The sequence below is a fragment of the Hyla sarda genome, chromosome 7, assembly GCF_029499605.1.
Source record: "Hyla sarda isolate aHylSar1 chromosome 7, aHylSar1.hap1, whole genome shotgun sequence".
NCBI classification, from domain to species: Eukaryota; Metazoa; Chordata; class Amphibia; order Anura; family Hylidae; genus Hyla; species Hyla sarda.
In genome coordinates, this window is record NC_079195.1 from 187,868,709 (window position 1) to 187,891,903 (window position 23,195).

Genomic DNA, 23,195 nt, shown 5'->3' on the forward strand with positions numbered 1-23,195 from the left:
AAAGCAGAAAGTTTTCCCTTATGTTAATAGCCAAAGTTCTTTATCTACCCTTCATTACCTGTATCGTTGCTAGAGAGTGATGGGGAGGAGGGGCGTACCGCATTGGGTGACACCCTTACTGGCCTGCCTGGCACTAAATAGCTGCCCTCCAACTATCCTGCAACAACCCATCCACCCCCCTCAGAAATTAAAAAATATTAAAAACATACGATGCCGCACCAAAAATATCCATACTCAGGAGGCTTTTTTGTTTAATTTTGAACCCGCATTTTGTGAGGTTTGTGGGCGGAGTCTTGCATCGCTGAGGCCATAGTTTACATCAGAAAGAAAGACAGCGCAGCATCAACAGGCACATAAACAATAGTGTAGCCACAAAAGAAAAAAACGACTCGGTACATTATCCACCCCAAAATGTGCATGAAGCTGTATTACTATGGATGTTTCTTTTTTTAAGGAAAAATTTTTGTGCCACATATGTGTTATTTACGTAGTCTGTAAAAATTCTTACACAATCATTTTGTGCCTTATTTTATTTTAACACAACATTAATTTTAAAATTTTGTGGGTACGCCAGCATGTGTCCTAAAATGTGTCCACATGTCCTAAAATTTACACGGTATGCAGTGTGTATTTTCAACCTTAAAATTAATAGTTATTAATTATATAATAAATTATTTTTTCTATAATTAACATTAATGTAGTAGCTTTGTTTCATGATGCAGAACAAGAACAGTTGTTAAAGTGGGTGTTAATTTCCTTTTCAGTGGACGTATGCACTTTCTGTAAGCCAGGTTGGACCTGGAATACATATGCGACTTTTAAATGGAGATGCAACCTTTTTTCTTCATAAATAGTGACTATTGCATTTGATAAATACATGACCACTGCAAAGTAAAAAAAATAAATAAATTACGTGAGCAGATTTCAGAAATGTGCTTTGGATTAAGCAAAAATCTAAAAGTCGCAGCATGTATAGAAAAGTCGCACGTGTGCAAGTACGTGCGACTTTTTTTACGCAAAAAAATATACGGAGCTTGATAAATCTTCTTCCTTGTGGACAGATGAGACCAAGATAGAGCTTTTTGGTAAAGCACATCATTCTACTGTTTACCGAAAACAGAATGAGGTCTACAAAGAAAAGAGCACAGTACCTACAGTGAAATATGGTGGAGGTTCAATTATGTTTTGGGGTTGTTTTGCTGGCACTGGGTGCCTTGAATGTGTGCAAGGCATCATGAAATCTGAGGATTACCAACGGATTTTGGGTCACACTGTACAGCACAGTGTCAGAAAGCTGGGTTTGCGTCCGAGAACTTGGGTCTTCCAGCAGGACAATGATCCCAAACATATGTCAAAAAGCCCCCAGAAATGGATGGCAACAAAGCACTGGAGAGTTCTGAAGTGGCCAGCAATGAGTCCAGATCTAAATCCCATTGAACACCTGTGGAGAGATCTTAAAATTGCTGTTGGGAAAAGGCGCCCTTCCAATAAGAGAAACCTGGAGCAGTTTGTAAAGGAAGAGTGGTCCAACATTCCGGCTGAGAGTTGTAAGAAGATTATTGATGGTTATAGGAAGCGACTGATTTCAGTTATTTTTTCCAAAGGGTGTGCAACCAAATATTAAGTTTAGGGTGCCAATAATTTTGTCCAGCTCATTTTTGGAGTTGGTGTGACATTATGTCCAATTAGCTTTTTTTTCCCTCCCTTTTTTGGTTTAGTTCCAGTACACACAAAGGAAATAAACCTGTGTATAGCAAAACATGTGTTACTGCAATCCTTTTCTGTGAGAAAGACTACATTTTCTTGACAAATTTTAGTGGTGACAACATTTACGGCCATGACTGTAAGTAGGGTATCATTTTAATCGTATGGACCTACAGAATAAAGATAATGTGTACTTTTTACCGAAAAATGCACTGCATAGAATTGGAAGCCCCCCAAAATTACAAAATGGCGTGTCTTTTTTTTTCAATTTGCACAATGATTCATGTTTTTTTGTTTTGTCGTAGATTTTTGGGTATAATTACTCATTACAAAGTAGAATTGGTGGCGCAAAAAAAAAAACATCATATGGTCTGTAGGTGCAAAATTGAAAGGATTATGATTTTTAAAAGGTGAGGAGGAAAAAACGAAAGTGCAAAAATGGAAAAACCCTGAGTGCTTAAGGGGTTAAAATGTAATGAAGCCTTTTGAAAGATAAAATGTTTACCTGTATATATCAACTCTATTTTAAAATAAAAACAAAGAAAAGAAATGAACGATTCACACAGTAAATGTGTATGTTCACAAAGTGTGAAAAAAAAAACTCCAGAAATGCTCCAAAAGAAGACCTGAAATAAGACCAAATGAGAGACTTGAGAGAGAGAGGTACAGTAGAATGTCAAGGTCTAGTGGAGAAGAGCTGAAGTTCCGGAGAGGCCAGGTCACATGGTCATAGTATATCATGTCACAGTGAATGAGGAGGAGAGATGAGCGGTGAGAGTAGAAGGTCATGTGGGCTGAAAGAACATGCATATGGAATAGAGGAGCAGCACAGACAGGACCCAGGGGACGCATCATAGTTGCAGCTATCTTCAGAATACACCTCCGACTGCAGTTAAATGGGTACTGTCACCAACCTTATTTTTTTTTTATATGTTGTAGTACTTCTGTACTACAACATATCTCTAATATAGTTTCATTATTTATTAAAACCGTTTTTTTATATTTGAAAACCGTCCACTAGGGGTCTCCGCGGCTGCTGCCTCAGCACTATCCCGCAATTCAGTAAGTTATTTTCAGGGGAAGGGGGGGGCGGGCACCCGCGGTGGGGTTCGGGGTAACTGCAGTAAGTTATTTTCGGGTGGGGGGCGGGGTGGTATTGGAGTTTGATAGAGCGGGTTGCACGGTGGGGTTCAGGGTGGGGGGTTGCGGCCGAAACGAAGATATATTGTTTTCACCACAGGGTGCCTCAATTTGTTTCACTACTACAACTCCCAGCATGCCCTGACAGCCAATAGATGTCAGGGCAAGCTGGAAGTTGTAGTGGTGAAACAGCTGGAGGCACCCTGTGTAGGTGAACTAAGGGCGGAAGTGTTGCCCCAGCAGGCATCAGTGATGTCACGCCTGCTGAGGAAGTCTGCCTGGTAGTGAGCACACTACCAGGCAGACAAAAAAGCTTTTTTAAGATAGTAAAATAAAAACTAAAAGGCTGGGAGGGGGTTAGAGATAGATGGGCAATAGGCAGGGACAGAAAAAAGAAAAAAAAGATGGTGGGAGCTACTCTTTAAGCCTTCATTAGCAAACAAGAAGTTTTTGCTATATCTTAACTCAGGATCAACCACACTAACCACCTGTGTTTTAAGGTTAGTGTGGTTGATCCATGTGTGTGTTTTTCTTTAAATGTTTTTTTTTTCATGTGTTTTCTATACTAGTATGTGTTTAATACACATTGAGTAATTTCCATTGATGTCTGGGCTATGCAACTATTTTCTTGTGTTATTGTATTGCCTAGATTGGGTTACGTGTGTGACATAAGCCACTCCTTTAATATGTTCAGGTAGGAGTACCCAGTGACATTCTTCTCGCAAAAAAGAAGGCACCGTAGACTGGTTTGCTGTCTCTTCTGAAGTCTTTGGATGGCCCAGACTTTTCCCATGACATAAACACCCAGTAATTTTGAATTGCTTCACCCAATGCGAAATTCATTTTCTATGGAGAGCACATAGAAATTTATGCTGAAATTACTCTGTTAATATGTCACAACCGATACTGTTCTTGCAAAAAAAAAATTTCCTTGCTTCAGTGTTGCAATGTTATGTCACACTATGTAAGCACACTTCAAATTTGGCTCTTGAAGATTACAGCGGTGCTGTTATTGGTTGATATGGGCATCTAAGACAGCTTTGCTTTGATTTTCACACACCATTTACCACTGGTGTTACTTTAACTACAGGAGTTTACTTTTGCATATTTTTTTTTCTTTTAAAAATGTTTATTACATTTGCCAAGGTTAGGCAATTGAACAATGGTAATATAAAGTGCAAAAATCAGGCAAAGGTACATGTTATGGAGTGTACATACAAACATAAGTGATTGTCTCAAAGGGGTGCTCCGGTGAAAAACTATTTTTTTTTTAAATCAACTGGTGCCAGAAAGTTAAACAGATTTGTAAATTACTTCTATTAAAAAAAAAAACAATTGCTGTATGCTCCACAGGAAGTTCTTTTCTTTTTAAATTTATTTTCTGTCTGACCACAGTGCTCTCTGCAGACCTCTGTTTGTCTCAGGAACTGTCCAGAGTAGGAGAGGTTTGCTATAGGGATTTTTAATAGAAGTAATTTACAAATCTGTTTAACTTCCTGGCACAGATGATTTAGAAAAAAAAAATAGTTTTTCACCGGAGTACACCTACTAACAGTTTATTGCAAACATGTCTAACTGAGCTAGGCGAATACAAAATATAAAATATCCATAGAAAACATTTAGTTTACATGGATAGTAAAGGCGAAAATGAAAACCCAGTGTTCCCGGGATTACTGGGACAGACAAGAGACACAAACCCAAGGGTATATAGACAAGACATACTAGAAGAAAGAAGGGGGGCTGGGTATACAAAGCCCTATTCATATAAAGGGGAAATTGGGAATTTAGGGGGGGGGGGGAACTCCCACAACTTGATTCCAAAAATACATGTCATGGCATGAGCCACACTTATTTACACTAATAGCAGAAACACATCCCTCACTGCGTAAAGTAGGCACAAGACAGGGACAACCACACTGGTTTATGGCATTGTCGATGCCAGGGATATCCCTCTGGAATTTCACCTTTACATGCCCTGTGTTTAGACTAAGGAGCCACTGAAACCTGCTGTATCCATGAAATGTTGTGGCATCAACGTTTATAAAACTAAACACAGGAAAACTGGGTTCCAACAACCAAGGATAACCCCCACTGGTACTATATGGCACAGTAATCAATTATCAGCCCTGGGACATCCCCACTGGCACCTAGATATATAAGTGCAGCCGGGACCCTGCAAAGCTGACAAGGAAGAGTTTTAAATGAAGAAAAATCCAGGAGAAACAAACAAATAGAAAAAAAGCAAAGGTAGACTAGAGCAGAATCCTAATGAATTATTTATTAATTATGCTAATTTATTGATTTATCATAGGTGGGCAGTCCTAGGGTGGGAGTCTGGGGAACATATTCTCATCTGTGCTGCCTTAGGAAAAATAGGAAAGTAGCAGTTCTTGTAAGGGCTCATTCACACGGGTGGATCTCTTTTCAAACCTGCAGCGGATCTCCCTCTGCAAGTTTGAAAAGGGGCAGGTTTGAAAAAGAGCAGAATCTCCTTTATTTAAAATCTGCCGCAGACCCCATTGAAGTCAATAGGGTCTGCAATGGATTTTCAACAGTGAAGATTCTGCTGGCCAAAATCTGCTGCAGGTAGCGCATGGAGCCCCGCCCCTTTTCAAACCCACAGAAGTAGATCCACTGCGGGTTTAAAAAGATATCCACTCATGTGAACGAGCCCTAAAAATAGAAATTGTAGAAAAAACAGGTTGAGAATTAATTCATCTTTTTAAATACCATCTTAACCCTTTCCCGACCCATGACATACATGTACCATGGGTCGGCTCTCATTCTTTAAAGCAGGGCCACGGCGTATCCCCGCGTCATAGCAGGTCGGGCCCGGCACTTAGCAACGGCCGGGACCCGTAGTTAATAGCACGTGGCACTGATCGCGGTGCCGCGTGCTATTAACTCTTTAGACACGGCGTTCAAAGTTTAATGCTGCGTCTAAAGTGAAAGTAAACTAATGCAGATTAGCTCAGGGAGCTGTTCGGGATCGCTGTGATGAAATCACGGCCGGAGGGTCCCTACCTGCCTCCATGCGGTCCGATCGCCAAATGACTGCTCAGTGCCTGAGATCCAGGCATGAGTAATCAAGCGGCAGAATCATTGATCAATGGTTTCCTATGAGAAACCATTCAACAATGTAAAAGATCAGTTTGTGCAGTGTTATAGCCCCCATTTATAAAGTGAATAAAGTTCATTTAACCCCTACCCTAATAAAAGTTTTTGAATAGCTCCCCTTTTCCCATTTAAAAAATAAATAAAAATAAACATATGTGGTATATAAACGTATGTGCAGAGGTGGCTCTCTAATTAGGCGATTTAGGCGGCCTCCTAAGGCCTCGCGGCCGCCTAAATCGTGTAGATAGTGCAGTGATTTTGGCGACATTTTTTCTAAACGTTCCGACATTTGGCGTCATTTTTTCTAAACGTCCCGCCCGGCCTGCGCGCAGGGGGGAAGGGAAGCCTGTGTGTGCTCTGTGCACACAGCGTCCTCCTGCGTCCCCTGCGTGACAACCCCCTCCCCCTTGCGGCGCAGTGAGCCGAAAATGGTGCCCGACGTCGGAGCGAGCTGTATTTGCGCCGGACTGCCGTGGAACTGCAAGCTGCGCCGGCCGGCTTGCTTAAGGTACCGTACCCTTTTCACCCCCCTGTTACCCCTTCTCAACCCTGTCCAAACCCTCCCACCATCACCCAGATCCACCCGCTGCACCCCCCCCCCGTCACACATGTCCACCCCCCCGTCATCCATGTCCGCCTTGTCTACCTCCCTGTCCATTCCTGTCACCCATGTCCTACCCCCCCCCCCCCCCCCCGTCACCCATGTCTAGCCCCCCCCCCCAAACCCCCGCCAGTCCAGGGTTTCCCAACCAGGGTGCCTTCAGCTGTTGCAAAACTACAACTCCCAGCATGCCCGGACAGCCTAAGTCTGTTTTGCAACAGCTGGAGGCACCCTGGTTGGGAAACGCTGATCCAGTCCATACTCATCCAACACCATGGCCAGTTAGGATTTCAGGGGTTTACACTGTCTGTAATAATGTTATAATAACATGTCCACCCCCCCTGTCACCCCTGTCCACCCCCCTGTCACCCCTGTCCACCCCCCTGTCACCCATGTCCACCCCCCTGCTACCCATGTCCACCCCCCTGTCACCCTTGTCCACACCCCTGTCACCCTTGTCCACACCCCTGTCACCCATGTCCACCCCCTGTCACCCATGTACACTCCCCTGTCACCCATGTTCACCCTCCTGTCATCCCTGTCACCCATGTTCACCCTCCTGTCATCCCTGTCACCGATGTCCTCCCCCTGTCACCCATGTCCTCCCCCCTGTCACCCATGTCCTCCCCCCCTGTCACCCATGTCCACCCCCCCTGTCACCCATGTCCACCCCCCCCTGTCACCCCTGTCCACCCCGCTGTCACCCCTCTCCACCCCCCTGTCACCCATGTCCACTCCCCTGTCACCCATGTTCACCCTCCTGTCACCCCTGTCCACCCCCCCCCCGTCACCCCTGTCCACCCTCCCCTGTCACCGCTGTCCACCCCCCCTGTCACCCCTGTCCACCCCCCCCTGTCACCCCTGTCTACCCCCCCTGCCACCCCTGTCCACCCGCCACCCATGTCCACCCTCCTGTCACCCATGTCCACACCCCTGTCATCCCTGTCACCCATGGCCATTCATTTTGTGGTGTTGGGAAACCAATTGGAGCCCTGCTGGCTCATCGAGGATCAGGGGCCCTTTAAGTGGTATTACTCTAGCAGCTCTGGATGTAAATATAGCAATATACTCAATGATGTAAGTATCCAGTCCAGTGTTTCCCAACCAGGGTGCCTCCAGCTGTTGCAAAACTACAACTCCCAGCATGCCTGGACAGCCTAAGTTTGTCCAGGCATGCTGGGAGTTATAGTTTTGCAACAGCTGGAGGCACCCTGGTTGGGAAACACTGATCCAGTCCATACTCATCCCACACCATGTCCAGTTGGAATGTCAGGTGTGTACACTGTCCGTAATAATGTTATTATAACATGTCCACCCTCCTGTCACCCCTGTCCACCCTCCTGTCACCCCTGTCCACCCTCATGTCACCCCTGTCCACCCTCCTGTCACCCCTGTCCACCCTCCTGTCACCCCTGTCCACCCTCCTGTCACCCCTGTCTACACCCCTGTCCACCCCCTGTCACCTCTGTCTACCCCCTGTCCACCCTCCTGTCACCCCTGTCCACCCTCCTGTCACCCATGTCCACCCCGCTGTCACCCATGTTCACCCCTCTGTCACCCAAGTACAATCCTCTACACCCTCTATCACCCATGTACACTCCTCTACACCCCTCTGTCACCCATGTACACTCCTCTACACCCCTCTGTCACCCATGTACACTCCTCTACACCCCTCTGTCACCCATGTACACCCCTCTGTCACCCATGTACACTCCTCTACACCCCTCTGTCACCCATGTACACTCCTCTATACCCCTCTGTCACCCATGTACACTCCTCTACACCCCTCTGTCACCCATGTACACTCCTCTACACCCCTCTGTCACCCATGTACACTCCTCTACACCCCTCTGTACACCCCTCTGTCACCCATGTACACTCTTCTACACCCCTCTATCACCCATGGGAAAAAAAATAGGTTTGTTTTGCAGGTTTAACGGTGAAGAATTGTGGGTGGAAGAAATCGTGATGATGGCCCAGACCAAATGGAGAAGAGAAGGCAACGAAGCAAATTAGAGAAGACGTCACATGTTAGTTGCTGTATAAAGCAGCACTTTAAACTACATACCCACTGATAAATAGATACAGTGCATTGCATTTTTTTTTTTTTTACCATTTTATCCTTTATTTTTTATTTTTTTTTTTGCTTGTCAACCTCGGTAAGGGAACCCCGCAGTAAAAAAAAGTTTTTAAAATATTTTTTTTAACTTTTTTTTTTTTTAGCGCTTGGGGGCCTTAGATATATTTTTGCCTAAGGCCTCAAAAAGTCTAGAGCCGCCTCTGCGTATGTGGTATATAGTTACTGCACAGTCAATGGCGTACACGCAAAAAAATTCCACAGTCCAAAATAGCGTATTTTTATATCATGAAAAAATGTATAAAAAGCAATCAAGTCCGATCATTACAAAAATAGTACTGCTAAAAACTTGAGATCATGGCGCAAAAAAATAGCCCTCATACCGCCCCATATGCAGAAAAATAAAAAAGTTATAGGGGTCAGAAGATGACAATTTTAAACGTATACATTTTCCCGCATGTAGTTATGATTTTTTCCAGAAGTACGACAAAATTCAACCTATATACGTAGGGGATCATTTTAATCGTATGGACCTACAAAATAAAATGGTGTCATTTTTACCGAAAAATTTACTGCGTAGAAACTGAAGCCCCCAAAAGTTACAAAATTGTGTTTTTCTTCAATATTGTCGCACAATGATTTTTTTTTTCGTTTCGCCGTAGATTTTTGGGTAAAATGACTGATGTCATTACAAAGTAGAATTGGTGGCGCAAAAAATAAGCCATCATATGGATTTTTAGGTGCAAAATTGAAAGAGTTATGGTTTTTGAATGTAAGGAGGAAAAAACTAAAGTGCAAAAACGGACTCGCCCCCCCCCCCCCCAGGTCATGAAGGGGTTAAAGGGGTACTCTGCTCTAAACATCTTATCCCCTGTCCAAAGGATAAGGGGGTAAGATGTTAGATCTCGGGGGTCCTGCTGCTGGGTCATCGAGCACGGAGTGGGGTTCACTCCGTGCACCGATTGACTGGGGTGAAACAGCGGAGATCACGGGAGTCCCCATTGGCGGGACCACCACGATCTAACATCTTATCTCCTATTCTTTGGATAGGAGTTAAGATGTTTACAGTGGAGTACCCCTTTAAATACCAAGAATATGTACGCACATTTTTTTTTTTTTTACAGAAGTTCGGCTTCAGAATTCATTTGAAAACTCCATGGAATGCGTTTTCAATTGGTTTCAAGGAGGCTCTGTCCCTTAAACTACAGTATGGAATTTTTCTGATTAGGACTTGAAATTCCTTGCTGAGGAAAAAAAGAAGTGACATATTACTTTGATATGACATCTATGTAGATATTGCTATGGGTAGCTTTTAATACAGATAAACCCAACTAGACAGAGCTAATCTGCGGTCAAAACTGCAGCCAGATCCACTAGTGAAAATATGTGGCATAAATCCAAGCGTATGCCTTTCTGCCATGGCGTGTGAACATAGAGATTTGTGTCATAATAGAAACAGCATGCATCTTGAATGCTTTCATTCAGCATCGTCATGCAACATATACAGATAGTCTGTTAGGTGTTTGAAAGATCTCATTTATTTCCAGTTTTAGTCATTTTTTTAAGAACGAATTTGCACATTGGTATCAAAATTATTAGTATGGTAAAGAGACACTAATGCTTGGTTCAATGAAATTTGGATATCACAAGGCTGCTGTTATAACAGGAACGTGGCATACATCCAAAAGTAACTTCCCGAACTAACCTTTCAATGCAATCATATTCCATAAAGATTGTAGCGGGAAACCATAAAGACATGATCTGACAGCTTATACACATGGTTTTAGATTGTTTTTTTTTTTAGCAGTGTGACTAACAATGGGAATTGGCATTGGAAGTAATTTTGTTGTATTAACAATCAGTAATTCTTGCACATTTCTTTTTTTTTTATTTATTAACCAGTGATTTGATTCTTCCTGTATTTGTAAAAATGTGGTTCATTTATTAGACAAGGCTGTAACTTTTTTCTGTCTTTGTTGGGCCAAGTGAGTAATCCCTGTAAGATATCAGTGTTTGCCTTCACTACATCCTTGCACATTAAAGTTATTTAAAGTTCACCTCCGGTCATTATATAAATTTACCACAGAACATGTATTATAGAGTTAGTAAACTTACAAAGGTTGTCTGACATTAACCCCTTAGGGACTTAGCCTATTTTCACCTTAACCCCTTAAGGATCGGGGTTTTTTCCGTTTTTGCATTTTTGTTTTTTCCTCTTTGCCTTTAAAAAAACCTCTTTCAATTTTGCACCTAAAAATCTATATGATGTCTTTATTTTTTGCACCACCAATTCTATTTTGTAATGACGTCAGTCATTTCGCCCAAAAATCTACAGCGAAACGGAAAAAAAAATCATTGTGAGAAAAAAATTGATAAAAAACTTTTGGGGGCTTCCGTTTCTACGTAGTACATTTTTCGGTAAAAATGACACTGTATCTTTATTCTGTAGGTCCATACGATTAAAATGATACCCTATTTATATAGGTTTGATTTTGTCGTACTTCTGGAAAAAATCATAACTACATGCAGGAAAATTAATACGTTTAAAATTGTAATCTTCTGACATTTCCGCACGCGGCGATACCATATATGTTCATTTTTATTTACACTGTGTTTTTTTTAATGGGAAAAGGGGGGTGATTCAAACTTTTAATAGGGAAGGGGTTAAATGATCTGTATTCACTTTTTTTTTTCACTTTTTTTTTGCAGTGTTATAGCTCCCATAGGGACCTACAACACTGCACACACTGATCTATTACATTGATCACTGGTTTCTCATAGGAAACCAGTGATCGATGATTCTGCCGCTTGACTGCTCATGCCTGGATCTCAGGCACTGAGCAGTCCTTCGGCGATCGGACAACGAGGAGGCAGTTAGGGACCCTCCTTCTGTCCTGTAAGCTGTTTAAGATGCTGCGATTTCGCCGCAGCTATCCCGAACAGCTCCCTGAGCTGTTTTTAGGAACTGTATACTTAAGAGAAATCCAAAAAGAAATGCATTTTCTGTGATGTCCTGACCACAATGCTCTCTGCTGACCTCTGCTGTCCATTTTAGGAACTGTCCAGAGAAGCATATGTTTGCTATGGGGATTTTCTCCAGTTCCTAAAATGGACAGCAGGGGTCAGCAGAGAGCACTGTGGTCAGGACATCACAGGAAATGCATTTCTTTTTTGGATTTCTCTTTAGTATACAGCCCCTACAAAGTACTGGAAGGATTAAGATTTTTTAATAGAAGTGATTTACAAATCTGTTTAACTTTCTGGCACCAGTTGATTTAAAATTAAAAAGTTTTCCACGGTAGTACCCCTTTAAGGACTCAACCCTTTTTTGCAATTCTGACCACTGTCACTTTATGCATTAATAACTCTGGGATGCTTTTACCGATTATTCTGATTCCGAGATTGTTTATTCGTGACATATTCTACTTTAACATATTGGTAAATTTTTGTCGCTACTTGCATCCTTTCTTGGTGAAAAAACCCAAAATTTCATGAAAATGTAGAAAATTTAGCATTTTTCTAACTTTAAAACTCTCTGCTTGAAAGGAAAATTGATATTCCAAATACATTTTTTATTGATTCACAAATAAAATATGTCTACTATATGTTGGCATCACAAAATAGACATATTTTTACTTTTTGAAAAAATTAGAGGGCTTCAAAGTATAGCAGCAATTTTCTAAATTTTCACGAAAATTTCAAAATCTGAATTTTTCAGGGACCAGTTAAGTTTGAAGTGGATTTGAGAATTGTTTCTTTGAGAAACACCCCATAAATTACCCCATTCTAGAAACTACACCCCTCAATGTATTCAAAAGGACATTCAGAAAGTTTAACCCTTTCGGTGTTTCACAAGAATAGCAGCAATGTGGAGGAGAATAATCAAAATCTGCATTTTTACACTAACATGTTCTTGTAACCCAATTTTTTTTTCATTTTTAAAAGTGGTATTAGGAGAAAAATCCCCCCAAAATTTGTAGCCTAATTTCTCTCGAGTATGGAAATACCTCATATGTTGACATAAAGTGCTCTGCGGGCTCACAACATGGCTCAAGAGGGAAAAAGCAACTGTGGGATTTTTGAAAGCGAATTTTGCTGTCATGGTTTTTGGGGGCCATGCCCCATGGTGCCAGAACAGCAAAAAAAAACAAAAAAAAAAACACATGGCATACTATTTTGGAAACTACACCCCTCAAGGAACATAACAAGGGGTATAGTGAGCCTTAACACCTCACAGGTATTTGACGACTTTACGTTGAAGTTGGATGTAAAAATGGAAAATTAGATTTTTAACAATAAAATTATGGTGTTACCCTAAATTTTTCATCTTCACATGGTATAATAGTAGAAAATGGACCCCAAAATTTGAAGCCCAATTTCTCCCGATTAAGAAAATGCCCCACATGTGGACGTTAAGTCCTCTGCTGGCGCACTACAGGTCTCAGAACAGAAGGAGCGCCATTGGATTTTTGGGAAGAGAATTTTGCTGAAATTGAAGTCGGGGGCTATGTGCATTTACAAACCTCCCATGGTGCCAGAACAGCAGAAACCCCCCACATGTGACACCATTTTGGAAACTAGACCCCTCCAGGAACATAACAAGGGTTACAGTGAGTACTTACACCTCACAGGTTTTTTGAACAGTGGGCCGTAAAAGTGAAAAATTTGATTTTTAACACTAAAATGATGATGTTTCTCCAAATTTTTCATTTTCACATGGTGTAATAGTAGAAAATGGACCCCACAATTTTAAGCCCAATTCCTCCCGATTAAGAAAATGCCCCATATGTGGACATTAAGTGCTCTGCTGGCGCACTACAGGTCTCAGAACAGAAGGAGCGCCATTGGATTTTTGGAAAGAGAATTTTGCTGAAATTGAAGTCGGGGGTTATGTGCATTTACAAACCTCCCATGGTGCCAGAACAGCAGAAACCCCCCACATGTCACACCATTTTGGAAACTAGACCCCTCCAGGAACATAACAAGGGTTACAATGAGTACTTACACCTCACAGGTTTTTTAAACAGTGGGCCGTAAAAGTGAAATAATTGATTTTTAAGACTGAATTGTTGGTTTTAACCAATTTTTTTTTGTTTTACAAGTAGTAAGAGAGAAAAAATCTCCACAAAATTTGTAGCCCAATTTTTCCAGAATAAGAAAATGCCCCATATAAGGGGGAAAAGCACTATGCGGGTGCAAAACAGGGCTTAGGAGTGAGACAACACCGATGAGATTTGAGGCCTAAAGTGGTGATTTGAAGTTCAATGGTTGAGGTTCTGACGTAAAATCTAAAAAAAAAAAACTGTCAAGTGACCACAATTTTGAAACTACACCCCTTAAGGAAGGTAACAAGGGGTACAGTGAGTACTTACACCTCACAGGTTTTTGAACAGTGGGCCGTAAATTGAAAAATTAATTTTTTGTACTCTAAAATGCTGGGGTTACCCAATTTTTTACATTATCACAAGGGTTAATGGAAGAAATTGGGTTACAAATTTTGGAGGGCTTTTTCTACTGACTATGGAAATACATCCACATATGGGGTAACGTGCTGGACGGGCGCACAACAAGGCTCAGAAGTCATAGAGGTCTGTTGGCATTTGAGGCCTATGGCATATCAGCAGCTGACGGTTACATACATTCAGAGGAAAATACAAAAATGAAACACCCACATGTGACACCATTACAGAAAGTACCCACCCTGAGGAATAGGTAGAGGGCTAAAGAGGACATTTTGAAGGCACGGGTGTTTCCTAAATTTATTTTCCAGAAATGGATGAAGGGTAGCTTTTGAAAATTGCAATTTTCAACCTATACTCTGCTTCATCTTTCTGGGAACAACTAACATGTGACTACGAATTGTCGCCTGGAAATACGACAGAGCTCATGAGCGAGAACTCTTTTCATTTGAGGCCGATGTTTCTTACGGACCTAACAGTTACATACATTCAGAGGAAAATACAAGAAAGGAACACCCACATGTGAGAATATTACAAACAGTACACCCACTAGGGAAGGTGTATAGGGGTAAAGTGGAGATTTGGAACAGACAGGTGTTCCCTAAATGTATTTTCCAGGAATGGATGAAGTGTACTATGGGGGGGGGATGAAAATTGCAATTTTATAACTGATATGCCAATTATATTCCCAGAATGATGACCCAGAGTATAGCCGAAAGTAAAAATGATGCCCGCCCCAAACCCTATGCTCTGAATCATCATTCTGGGAATGGTCTTCCTGTTACCTCAAATGCACTCAGGTGGGGAGAGAGCGCTGCACATTTGAGGCAACTGCAAACCCCCAATGCTGTTGACTTTGTGTCCCATGACCCATTTTTTGGGCGGAGAAAAAAATACATTATCAGGGGTATTGGAAAATAGGTATTTTTTTTTGTTTTTGTTTTTTGGGGCGGAGGGTTGTTTGGCTTTAAAATTTTGAAGACAATGTACTCTGGACTGGTTCTGGGGAATTAAAATCAGGGAAAAGGATTAAAATTTAGTGCTCCATGGAAGTGTGATACTCCCTGAAGCACTCCTTAATGCAGAGGCCCGGATGATCGGGGCAAGTGTCGCATTCAGTGGTGGTGTCCTTACGAATCCCCCTCTTGCGACACACTCTGCATTTTTTCTGGGATCGTCCCTTCTTTCCAGTGTGGGGGACCTCACCTGGAAAGTGTTGGCCGGGGACGATCCGGGGAACTGAAGTTCCAGAGGTGCTCTGCCCCGCTCCTTGGCGGTCACCAAAGATGAGGGTCTTTACAACTATCTCTTGGAATTCCAGAAATGTCTCTGTGTTGCCAGCGTACTGGGACAGTACAAAAGCGTTGTACATGGCAACCTGTACCATGTAGACCGCAACTTTTTTGTACCATGCCCGTGTTTTCCGCATGGCATTATATGGTATGAGGACTTGATCAGAAAGATCAACTCCCCCCATATACCGATGTAGTCCAGGATACAATCGGGCTTGAGGACCAGTCCCACGGTACCTCGCACAGGGGTGCTGCCGTTCCCATGAATATTGGTGAGCATAAGGACATCCCTCTTGTCTTTATACCTGACCAGCAACAGGTTTTCATGGGAAAAGGCACGGGACTCACCCCGGGGGATAGGAGTCTGCAGGGGATAGGAAGGAAGGCCTCTTTGATTCTTCCGGACTGTCCCACAAGCGACCGTGGATCTGGCGGCGAGGGATGTGAAGAGAGGGATACTAGTATAAAAGTTATCCACGTAAAGGTGGTAATCTTTATCTAGCAATGGGTGCAAAATGCCCCAAACGATTTTCCTGCTAACACCCAGAGTGGGGGAACAATCTGGGGGTTCAATGCGGGAATCTCGTCCCTCATACACCATAAACTTGCAAGTGTACCCTGAGGTACTCTCGCAAAGTTTATACATCTTCACGCTATACCGCACCCGCTTGGTAGGGATGTATTCTCGGAAGCTGAGTCTCCCCTTAAAGCTGATGAGAGACTCATCAATAGTGACCTCCCTTCCAGGGACATAGGCCTCCCAAAATTTGGCCCCGAAGTAATTGATGACCGGCCTGATTTTATACAGGCGGTCATACGCGGGATCAGTTCGGGGGGGACATGCCGCATTATCAGCATAATGCAAACATTTCAGAATGGCCTCGAACCGGGGACGGGTCATGGCCATACTGTAAAGCGGGGTCTGGTAGAGTACGTCCCCGCTCCAGTATTGCCTGACCTTTGGCTTTTTAACTAGGCCCATATGCAGCACGAGGCCTCAAAAGGTCCTCATTTTGGCTGCATCGACTGGGAACCAGCCATTGGGCCTAGCTAAAAAGGAGCCCGGGTTTGCGGCGACGGACTGTTGGGCGTACAGATTCGTCTGCCATCAGATTGACAAAGTCGTCACTGAAAAAAAAACCTGAAATAGTCCATTTCAGTGAACCCGACGATGTCAATCTTGATTCCTGAGTCGCCAACAAACTCAGGAATCACGGTGTTGTGGTCCGCTGGCTGAGTCCAGACAAGTTCGCCGGTACGGGGCACCAGTGAACTTGGCTTGGGGGCTTGACTAGTATGAGCGCCAGGGGGACTCATACCAGCATGGGGCACAGGGTTAAGAGCAGAGGAGGTTTGCGGACCCGCTTGGCGGCGTCTCCGCCGCCTTGGTGGCTCATCATCAGAACTAGATGATGAGGAGGACGAGGAAATAAGGAAGGTGGGGTCTTCCTCGTCCTCTGAGGCGCTTTCAGTGTCGGAGGCAAGTATGGCATATGCCTCCTCTGCTGAAAACGCCCTGTGGGCCATTTCCCTACTCTAATGGGGGGTGAATTGTATAAATGTGTGGGGGTAAAAACTTTATTGGTGCGTGTGCTGCGTGTGGTGTGGTGCGATACTTTTTGCCCTAACCTAACTAAACCTAACAGAAAAAAACCCTAACAGAAAAAAAATATTTACTAAACAGGGAAAAAAAGTAAAAAAAAAAAAAAAGACTTCTAGCGCAAAAAAAGCCCTGCGCCAAAAAAAAAAAAACGTTTGCCTAATCAGTGGTGTGCGCACTGATTAGCGCTTAGTGGCGGCAGGGAGCGCAAAAGTCAGTGAGGGTTCCGGCCACTCAGCCCAGAACAGTGGCTGGTGGCACGTACAGACCCCCACTCAAAATACCCGAAAAATAAAATAAAAAAACGCTTAACCCCGCATAAATGCACCCGCCTGAACCCCCCAAAAAACGCTGATCAGTGAGAAGTCTTTGACAGCGGTGGGCCAGGCTGCACACAGAGGTACCGTCCATCCACACAGCACAGGCCTGCTACTGGTTGCACGGACCGCCTATTGTTGCAAAAAATAAAATAAAAAAAGCCGCTAATAACCTGAAAAACCGGGGGGGTGGGGGGGGGGGGGGGACGGGTGGCAACACTGCCTCCTCCCAGTACAGCAAGAATGGTGATTGGTGGTGTATACTTCACCACTGATCACCATCCTTATCTGGGTCATCGGGTCACACGTGACCCAGATGACCCGGAAAGGCTGCAGATCGCCGGCTTGTCTTTGCCTGCAATCTGCGTCCATTGCCAATACAGAGGGTCCTCCGGACCTTCCTCGGCCAAGTGCCGAGATGCCTGCTGAATGAATTCAGCAGGCATCCGGCTCCGATCCCCGCCCGGTAAATGGCGGGGACCAGAATCGTAGCAAATCGTCTTTCTGAATTGACAGACGATTTGCGCCGGTCGCCGATATGGGGGGTCGTCAGGACCTGCGTCCCCAAAAGGTTAAATGATCTGGTTGTTTTTAACCACAAACACCATTCCTGTCCATGTATTGTATCCACTGCAGCTCAGCCCTATTTAGTTGAAAAGGACTGAGCTGCAATTCCAGACACAGCCCATGGACAAGAAGAGGTCTGTTTCTGAAAAATAGAAGACTTTTTCCCCCCTAATCTTAGACAGTTCCTCTTGAAGGTGCAAAGCATATCAAAGGAAGATGATCGGAGCACTCACCATACATGTACATTAGAACTTTATTCCATAACGGCTACAACAGAAGGCAACATCAAAGGGTGTAGAAACACACAGACAGGAACATCTCTCTGGGTCCTACTGTAACAACCGTATGGTGAGTGCTCTGTTTCCATCAATCCCATAGAGATGAATGGAGGGTGATTGCCGACCCCAGCTCCATGCACAAGGAGATCCGGAGTGCCATGCAGGGGATCACAGGGGCTACCACGGTCGGACCACCTGCAATCAGACACTTATTCCCTATCCATTAAAGGAGAGACTCCCAGCTGTGCTGTGGTTGGGTTAATGTTTGGTAGTCAGCATGTTGTGCTGTGCTACTTCCTATCCTGGCTGGGTCTCTCCTTGGCAGAATTGTATGGTATTGCCAGGGTAGACTGTTCGGGGTTTGTTGCTGGTGACGAAGTGTTCAGACGAAGTGTACTGCTGGCTGACCCTTAAACCTCACTTATAAAGAACCACAAACATTGGAAGATATTCTTAAAGAAGTCCAGAATTATAATAATTGTAAGGGCCTGGTGGAACTGCAAGTTGGCTTCCTAACTATGGACATTATGATGATTCATGAAGATTTTAATAAAATTCAGGTTCAGGTCTCTTGTATGGGCCAAGTTTAGTAAGTTTAATATACCAGAATTTTTTATTTATTTTTTTATATTTAGATTATGACGGTAAACATTTTAATGTGGAATGTTAGGGGCTTGATGAAACTTAAGAGGGTTGTAACATTTGATCAAATAAATAGAAATCTCCCAGCCATTATTGTCTTGACAGAAACTCTTTTACTGGGTGGAGGGTGAGAGTGGGTAGATATTTTAAAACTGTGCAGTGATTTTGTGATTTTAGATATATTTTTTTAAGGAAATGTAAGAAAAAATTTTAAATAAAGAAAAAAAAGCAACAACTTATCTTAAAGGGGTTATCCAGGAATACAAAAGCAGAGCTAATTTATTTCAAAACCTGCTCCCTATCTGTCTCCAGGTTGGGTGTGGTTCTGCAGTTCAGGTCCATTGAAGTGAAAGGAGCCAAGTTGTAATACGTCTGCGTGGAGCTGTTTTTGAAAGAAGTTAGCTCTGTTTTTCCATTCCTGGATAACCCCTTTAAAGGGGTATTCCAGTTTTAATAAAATGTAATATATTGCTGTGGGACAGGAAAAAAAATGTCATATTTGCTTACCTTGGTCCCTCACAGCCTCTAATTCAGCACCTTCCGCTCCCCCACTCATGCTAATTGGTGCTACTAATCTCAGAAGCAACACCCCCAGCAACATAATCACATTTTTTCAAGGGGAATAGTCCCCTAGTATTTACTTTTCAGATATAAATAAGTGGCATTGATATAAGTGGCATTCAGATATAAATAAGTGGCATTGATATTTTGTATTCACTACTATTTTTTTACTAATCTTTTAAAGGCATTGGGAAGAAAGAAGAAATAATAATTACTTCATATCCCTTAAGTGACAGTTTTGTGGCTACCATAGCACAAAACATAAAAATCATTAACCTCACATTAAGACAGAAAGAGACATTTAATGGCATAGTTATCGTGGAATCTGGCCATCTGACTCTTCAAAATTGTGATCTTCAGTGTGATGGAACTGGCATTTGTGTTCTCACAGGAGCAGCTTTGACAATGGCGGATTGTGAAATAAGTGGCTCCCAGGTAAACTATGAGGACTAAGGCTTTAGGGTCCTTGAGAAAAGGACAACATATTGAAGTAGCTATATTATTCATTTGAATTTCTTGGTGGTGGAGTCCAGTTGCTAATCCTATTCAGTGACCGACAACAACTTCTGTGCATGTTCACACTTAGGTAGTTGTGTGTTACTGATTATACATACAAAAAATGCCCAAGATATAAGATCCTACGCATTAAGATTAACAATGACAGAGAGAAATAGGCGTATATAGATCAAATAATGTAAACATTTTATTGAACATAACTGCATCACAAAAACATACATTTAAAATCAATTAAGAGGACACGATGACAGAGACAAATCTGCAGGAGTGCAGAATAAGAGGTCTGCTTTATAAGTCATGGTGCATATAAAGGCTGAACAAGCATGCAACAGTATACATAGTAAGCCCACTAATGCTGCAGTAAAAGGTAGAAAGACTATACATACATACAATGCAGTACTAGGGGGATACAAAATATCACCTAGTGGGAGCAAGAAGGACCTCCAACACCACCCAACGTTTCGCGCTATTGGCTTTTTCCCGGGCGTAGTCACAGGGAGCAAATGGACCTACATTTTATGTAATGGGCAACCAATCATAGGGCCCTGATGATATGTGCGTCACAGTACAGAGATGACCAGGCCAATGGTAGTGAGTGTACCAGGTAAACATTAGTCAGTCATACCGGAAACACGCCCCCAACATAGAAATCTTAAGTAAAGCACCTGGTTAACTGGACTAGAACGAAAGTGGAGGTCATGTGATGTACTGACGCGGCAGTTGCGTCATGCGCCAGATGATGTAAAACAGGAAATGGAGGTCATGTGGTGCGCTAATGCAGCAGTCGCGTCATGCGCATACTGGAGGTCATGTAATATGCTGATGCGGCGGCCACGTCTAGCGTAACCATCGTGGGAGAACCTAGTCTGTAGTATAGGCACCTGAGATCTCGCGAAACCTGGCCACAATCTCGCGAGATCCACGGTGCCCCCTACATGAGGAAAGCAGGCATAACAGGTATTATGATACATCAAAGTGTATACATATGTTAACCATGGGGAGAAAAGAAGACAATAATAAAATGATAAGAAATATGCCATTGGGGAGGAATGTCCCTCGAGTCAAAATGCAATAAGGAAGACTGGGTGTGGAGTGTCCCTCTATCCACCCACTGTAATGCCATTCATGTATAAAAAGTAGTGAATGAAAAAGTACATATAAAAACATATATGTAAGAATACGTAAATAATTAAAATGCATATGAGTAAAATAGTTAATACCCGTTGTGTACTTAGTAGATTGCTATATGTGTATTTATGTGTATGACACAAGTGTGTGAGAATAATGGTGTGTGTGAAGATATAAATGAAAATGAGTGATGTGCCGTGTGATTAAAAGAAAGTGAGAAAGGAGGAGTGTGAGGTGTATTAGTGAAAGTACTATCTAACTCAGGGTGATGGTAATGAATGTCCAAGACAGAGCTGTGCGCATGTTAATTTGGCGTTCCCAAATAAATGTTGCCATAAACACAGAGGTGCCGAGGGCATAGTGAAGAATGGAGTGATCATAAGGCCCTAATCGCAGACAATAAACCAAATGAACAATACACACATATAGACAACAAGCACGATCGATGGACACACAAAAATTTGAAATAAATTTTAAAAAAGTAAGATGAAAACATATACGTGAACACCCAAGTGAGAATGTGACATACCCAACACCATGCTGGAAGGAATGTCCGTGAGCTAAAAGAAAAGTCATTACGTTAACCTCTTAAGGACGTAGGGCGTATGCATACGCCCTGCATCCCGAGTCCTTAAGGACGTGGGGCGTATGCATAAGCCCGTGGGAATTCCGGTCCCCACCGCTAGCCGGTTGGGGACCGGACTGGGATGACTGCTGATATCTATCAGCAGGCATCCCGTGCATATGCCCAGGGGGTCCTGAGACCGTCAATTCAGACCGACCATTTTCGGCAGATCTGGGTCATACTGGTGACCCGGAAAATCAGGGGGATCGGGGGTGTCCAAGACACCCCCGGTCCCCCTGAAGGGATAGGAGTTAGGTGGCAGGGGTGCCACCCCTCCTATCTCTGCTATTGTTCGTCAAGATGCGACGACCAATAGCAGATCGGGGGTGGGGGGTTAACCCCTTCCCGACCTATGACATACCTGTACGTCATGGGTGGCAAGGTGTTCCCGACCCATGACATACAGGTACGTCATGAACATTACTGCCGCTACTCGCGGCACCCCCGCAGCGCCCGGAAAGATGGTGGCTATCACTGATAGCCAGCCATCTTACCGTGCGACCACTGGGGGTTTCATCCCACCCCCCCCAGCGACCGCTGCTATCAGCTGGTCAAATCTGACTAGCTGATAGCAGTGTTTCGCTATGAAAATACTTAGCAGCGCGGTGTGTGAGTCCCGATCACGGGGATCGGGACACAGACCGCTCTGCTAAGTGTCCCTGACCCGTCCGAGCGGTGTCCCGAGCGGTCCCGGCGTCCTCCATGCGGTCCCGGCGGCGCTGCGTCCCGGAGGTGAGTTTCCGGCAGCAGTGCGGCATCTTCATTGGCAGCAGTGAGATCGCCGTAAAGCGATCTCACTGCTGCCTCTGAGAGTTTCAAAACTGCAACTCCCAGCATGCCCAGACAGCCTTTGGCTTTCTGGGCATGCTGGGAGTTGTAGTTTTGCAACATCTGGAGGTCCACAGTTTGGAGACCACTGTATAATGGTCTCCAATCTGTGCTCTTCCAGATGTTGCAAAACTACAAATCTCAGCATGCTCAGTCTGTCCAGGCATGCTGGGAGTTGTAGTTCTCTAACATCTGGAAGAGCACAGATTGGAGACCATTATACAGTGGTCTCCAAACTGTGGACCTCCAGATGTTGCAAAACTACAACTCCCAGCATGCCCAGACTGCCCAAGCATGCTGGAAGTTGTAGTTCAGCAACATCTGATCCTTCAGATATTGCCGAACTACAACTTCCAGCATGCCTGGGCAGTCTGGGCATGCTGGGAGTTGTAGTTTTGCAACAACTGGAGGCACACTAGTTGGGAAACATTGTCCGTTTCCTACCTCAGTGCCTCCAGCTGTTGCAATTGTTGCAAAACTATAACTCCCAGCATGCACTGGCAGACCATGCATGCTGGGAGTTGTAGTTTTGCAACAGCTGGAGGCACACTGGTTTGGAAACACTAAGTTTGGTTGCAAAACACTTGAAAGTTTATTACTTAACTTAGTGTTTCCAAACCAGCGTTCCTCCAGCTGTTGCAAAACTACAACACCCAGCATGCACGGACAGCCAAAGGGCATGCTCGGAGTTTGCAACAGCTGGATGTTTGCCCCCCCCCAATGTGAATGTACAGGGTACACTC

General features: G+C 43.6%; 1 protein-coding gene across 1 annotated transcript in view; it reads left to right on the top strand.

The window, feature by feature from the left end:
* SHCBP1L (SHC binding and spindle associated 1 like) overlaps positions 1–23,195 on the top strand; it is a 232,243-nt gene that overhangs the window by 153,123 nt on the left and 55,925 nt on the right. Inside the window, exon 8 of the mRNA XM_056531886.1 lies at positions 19,540–19,790. Within this exon, the coding sequence (XP_056387861.1) occupies positions 19,540–19,790 (251 nt within the window). The remainder of the gene's footprint in view (positions 1–19,539; positions 19,791–23,195) is intronic.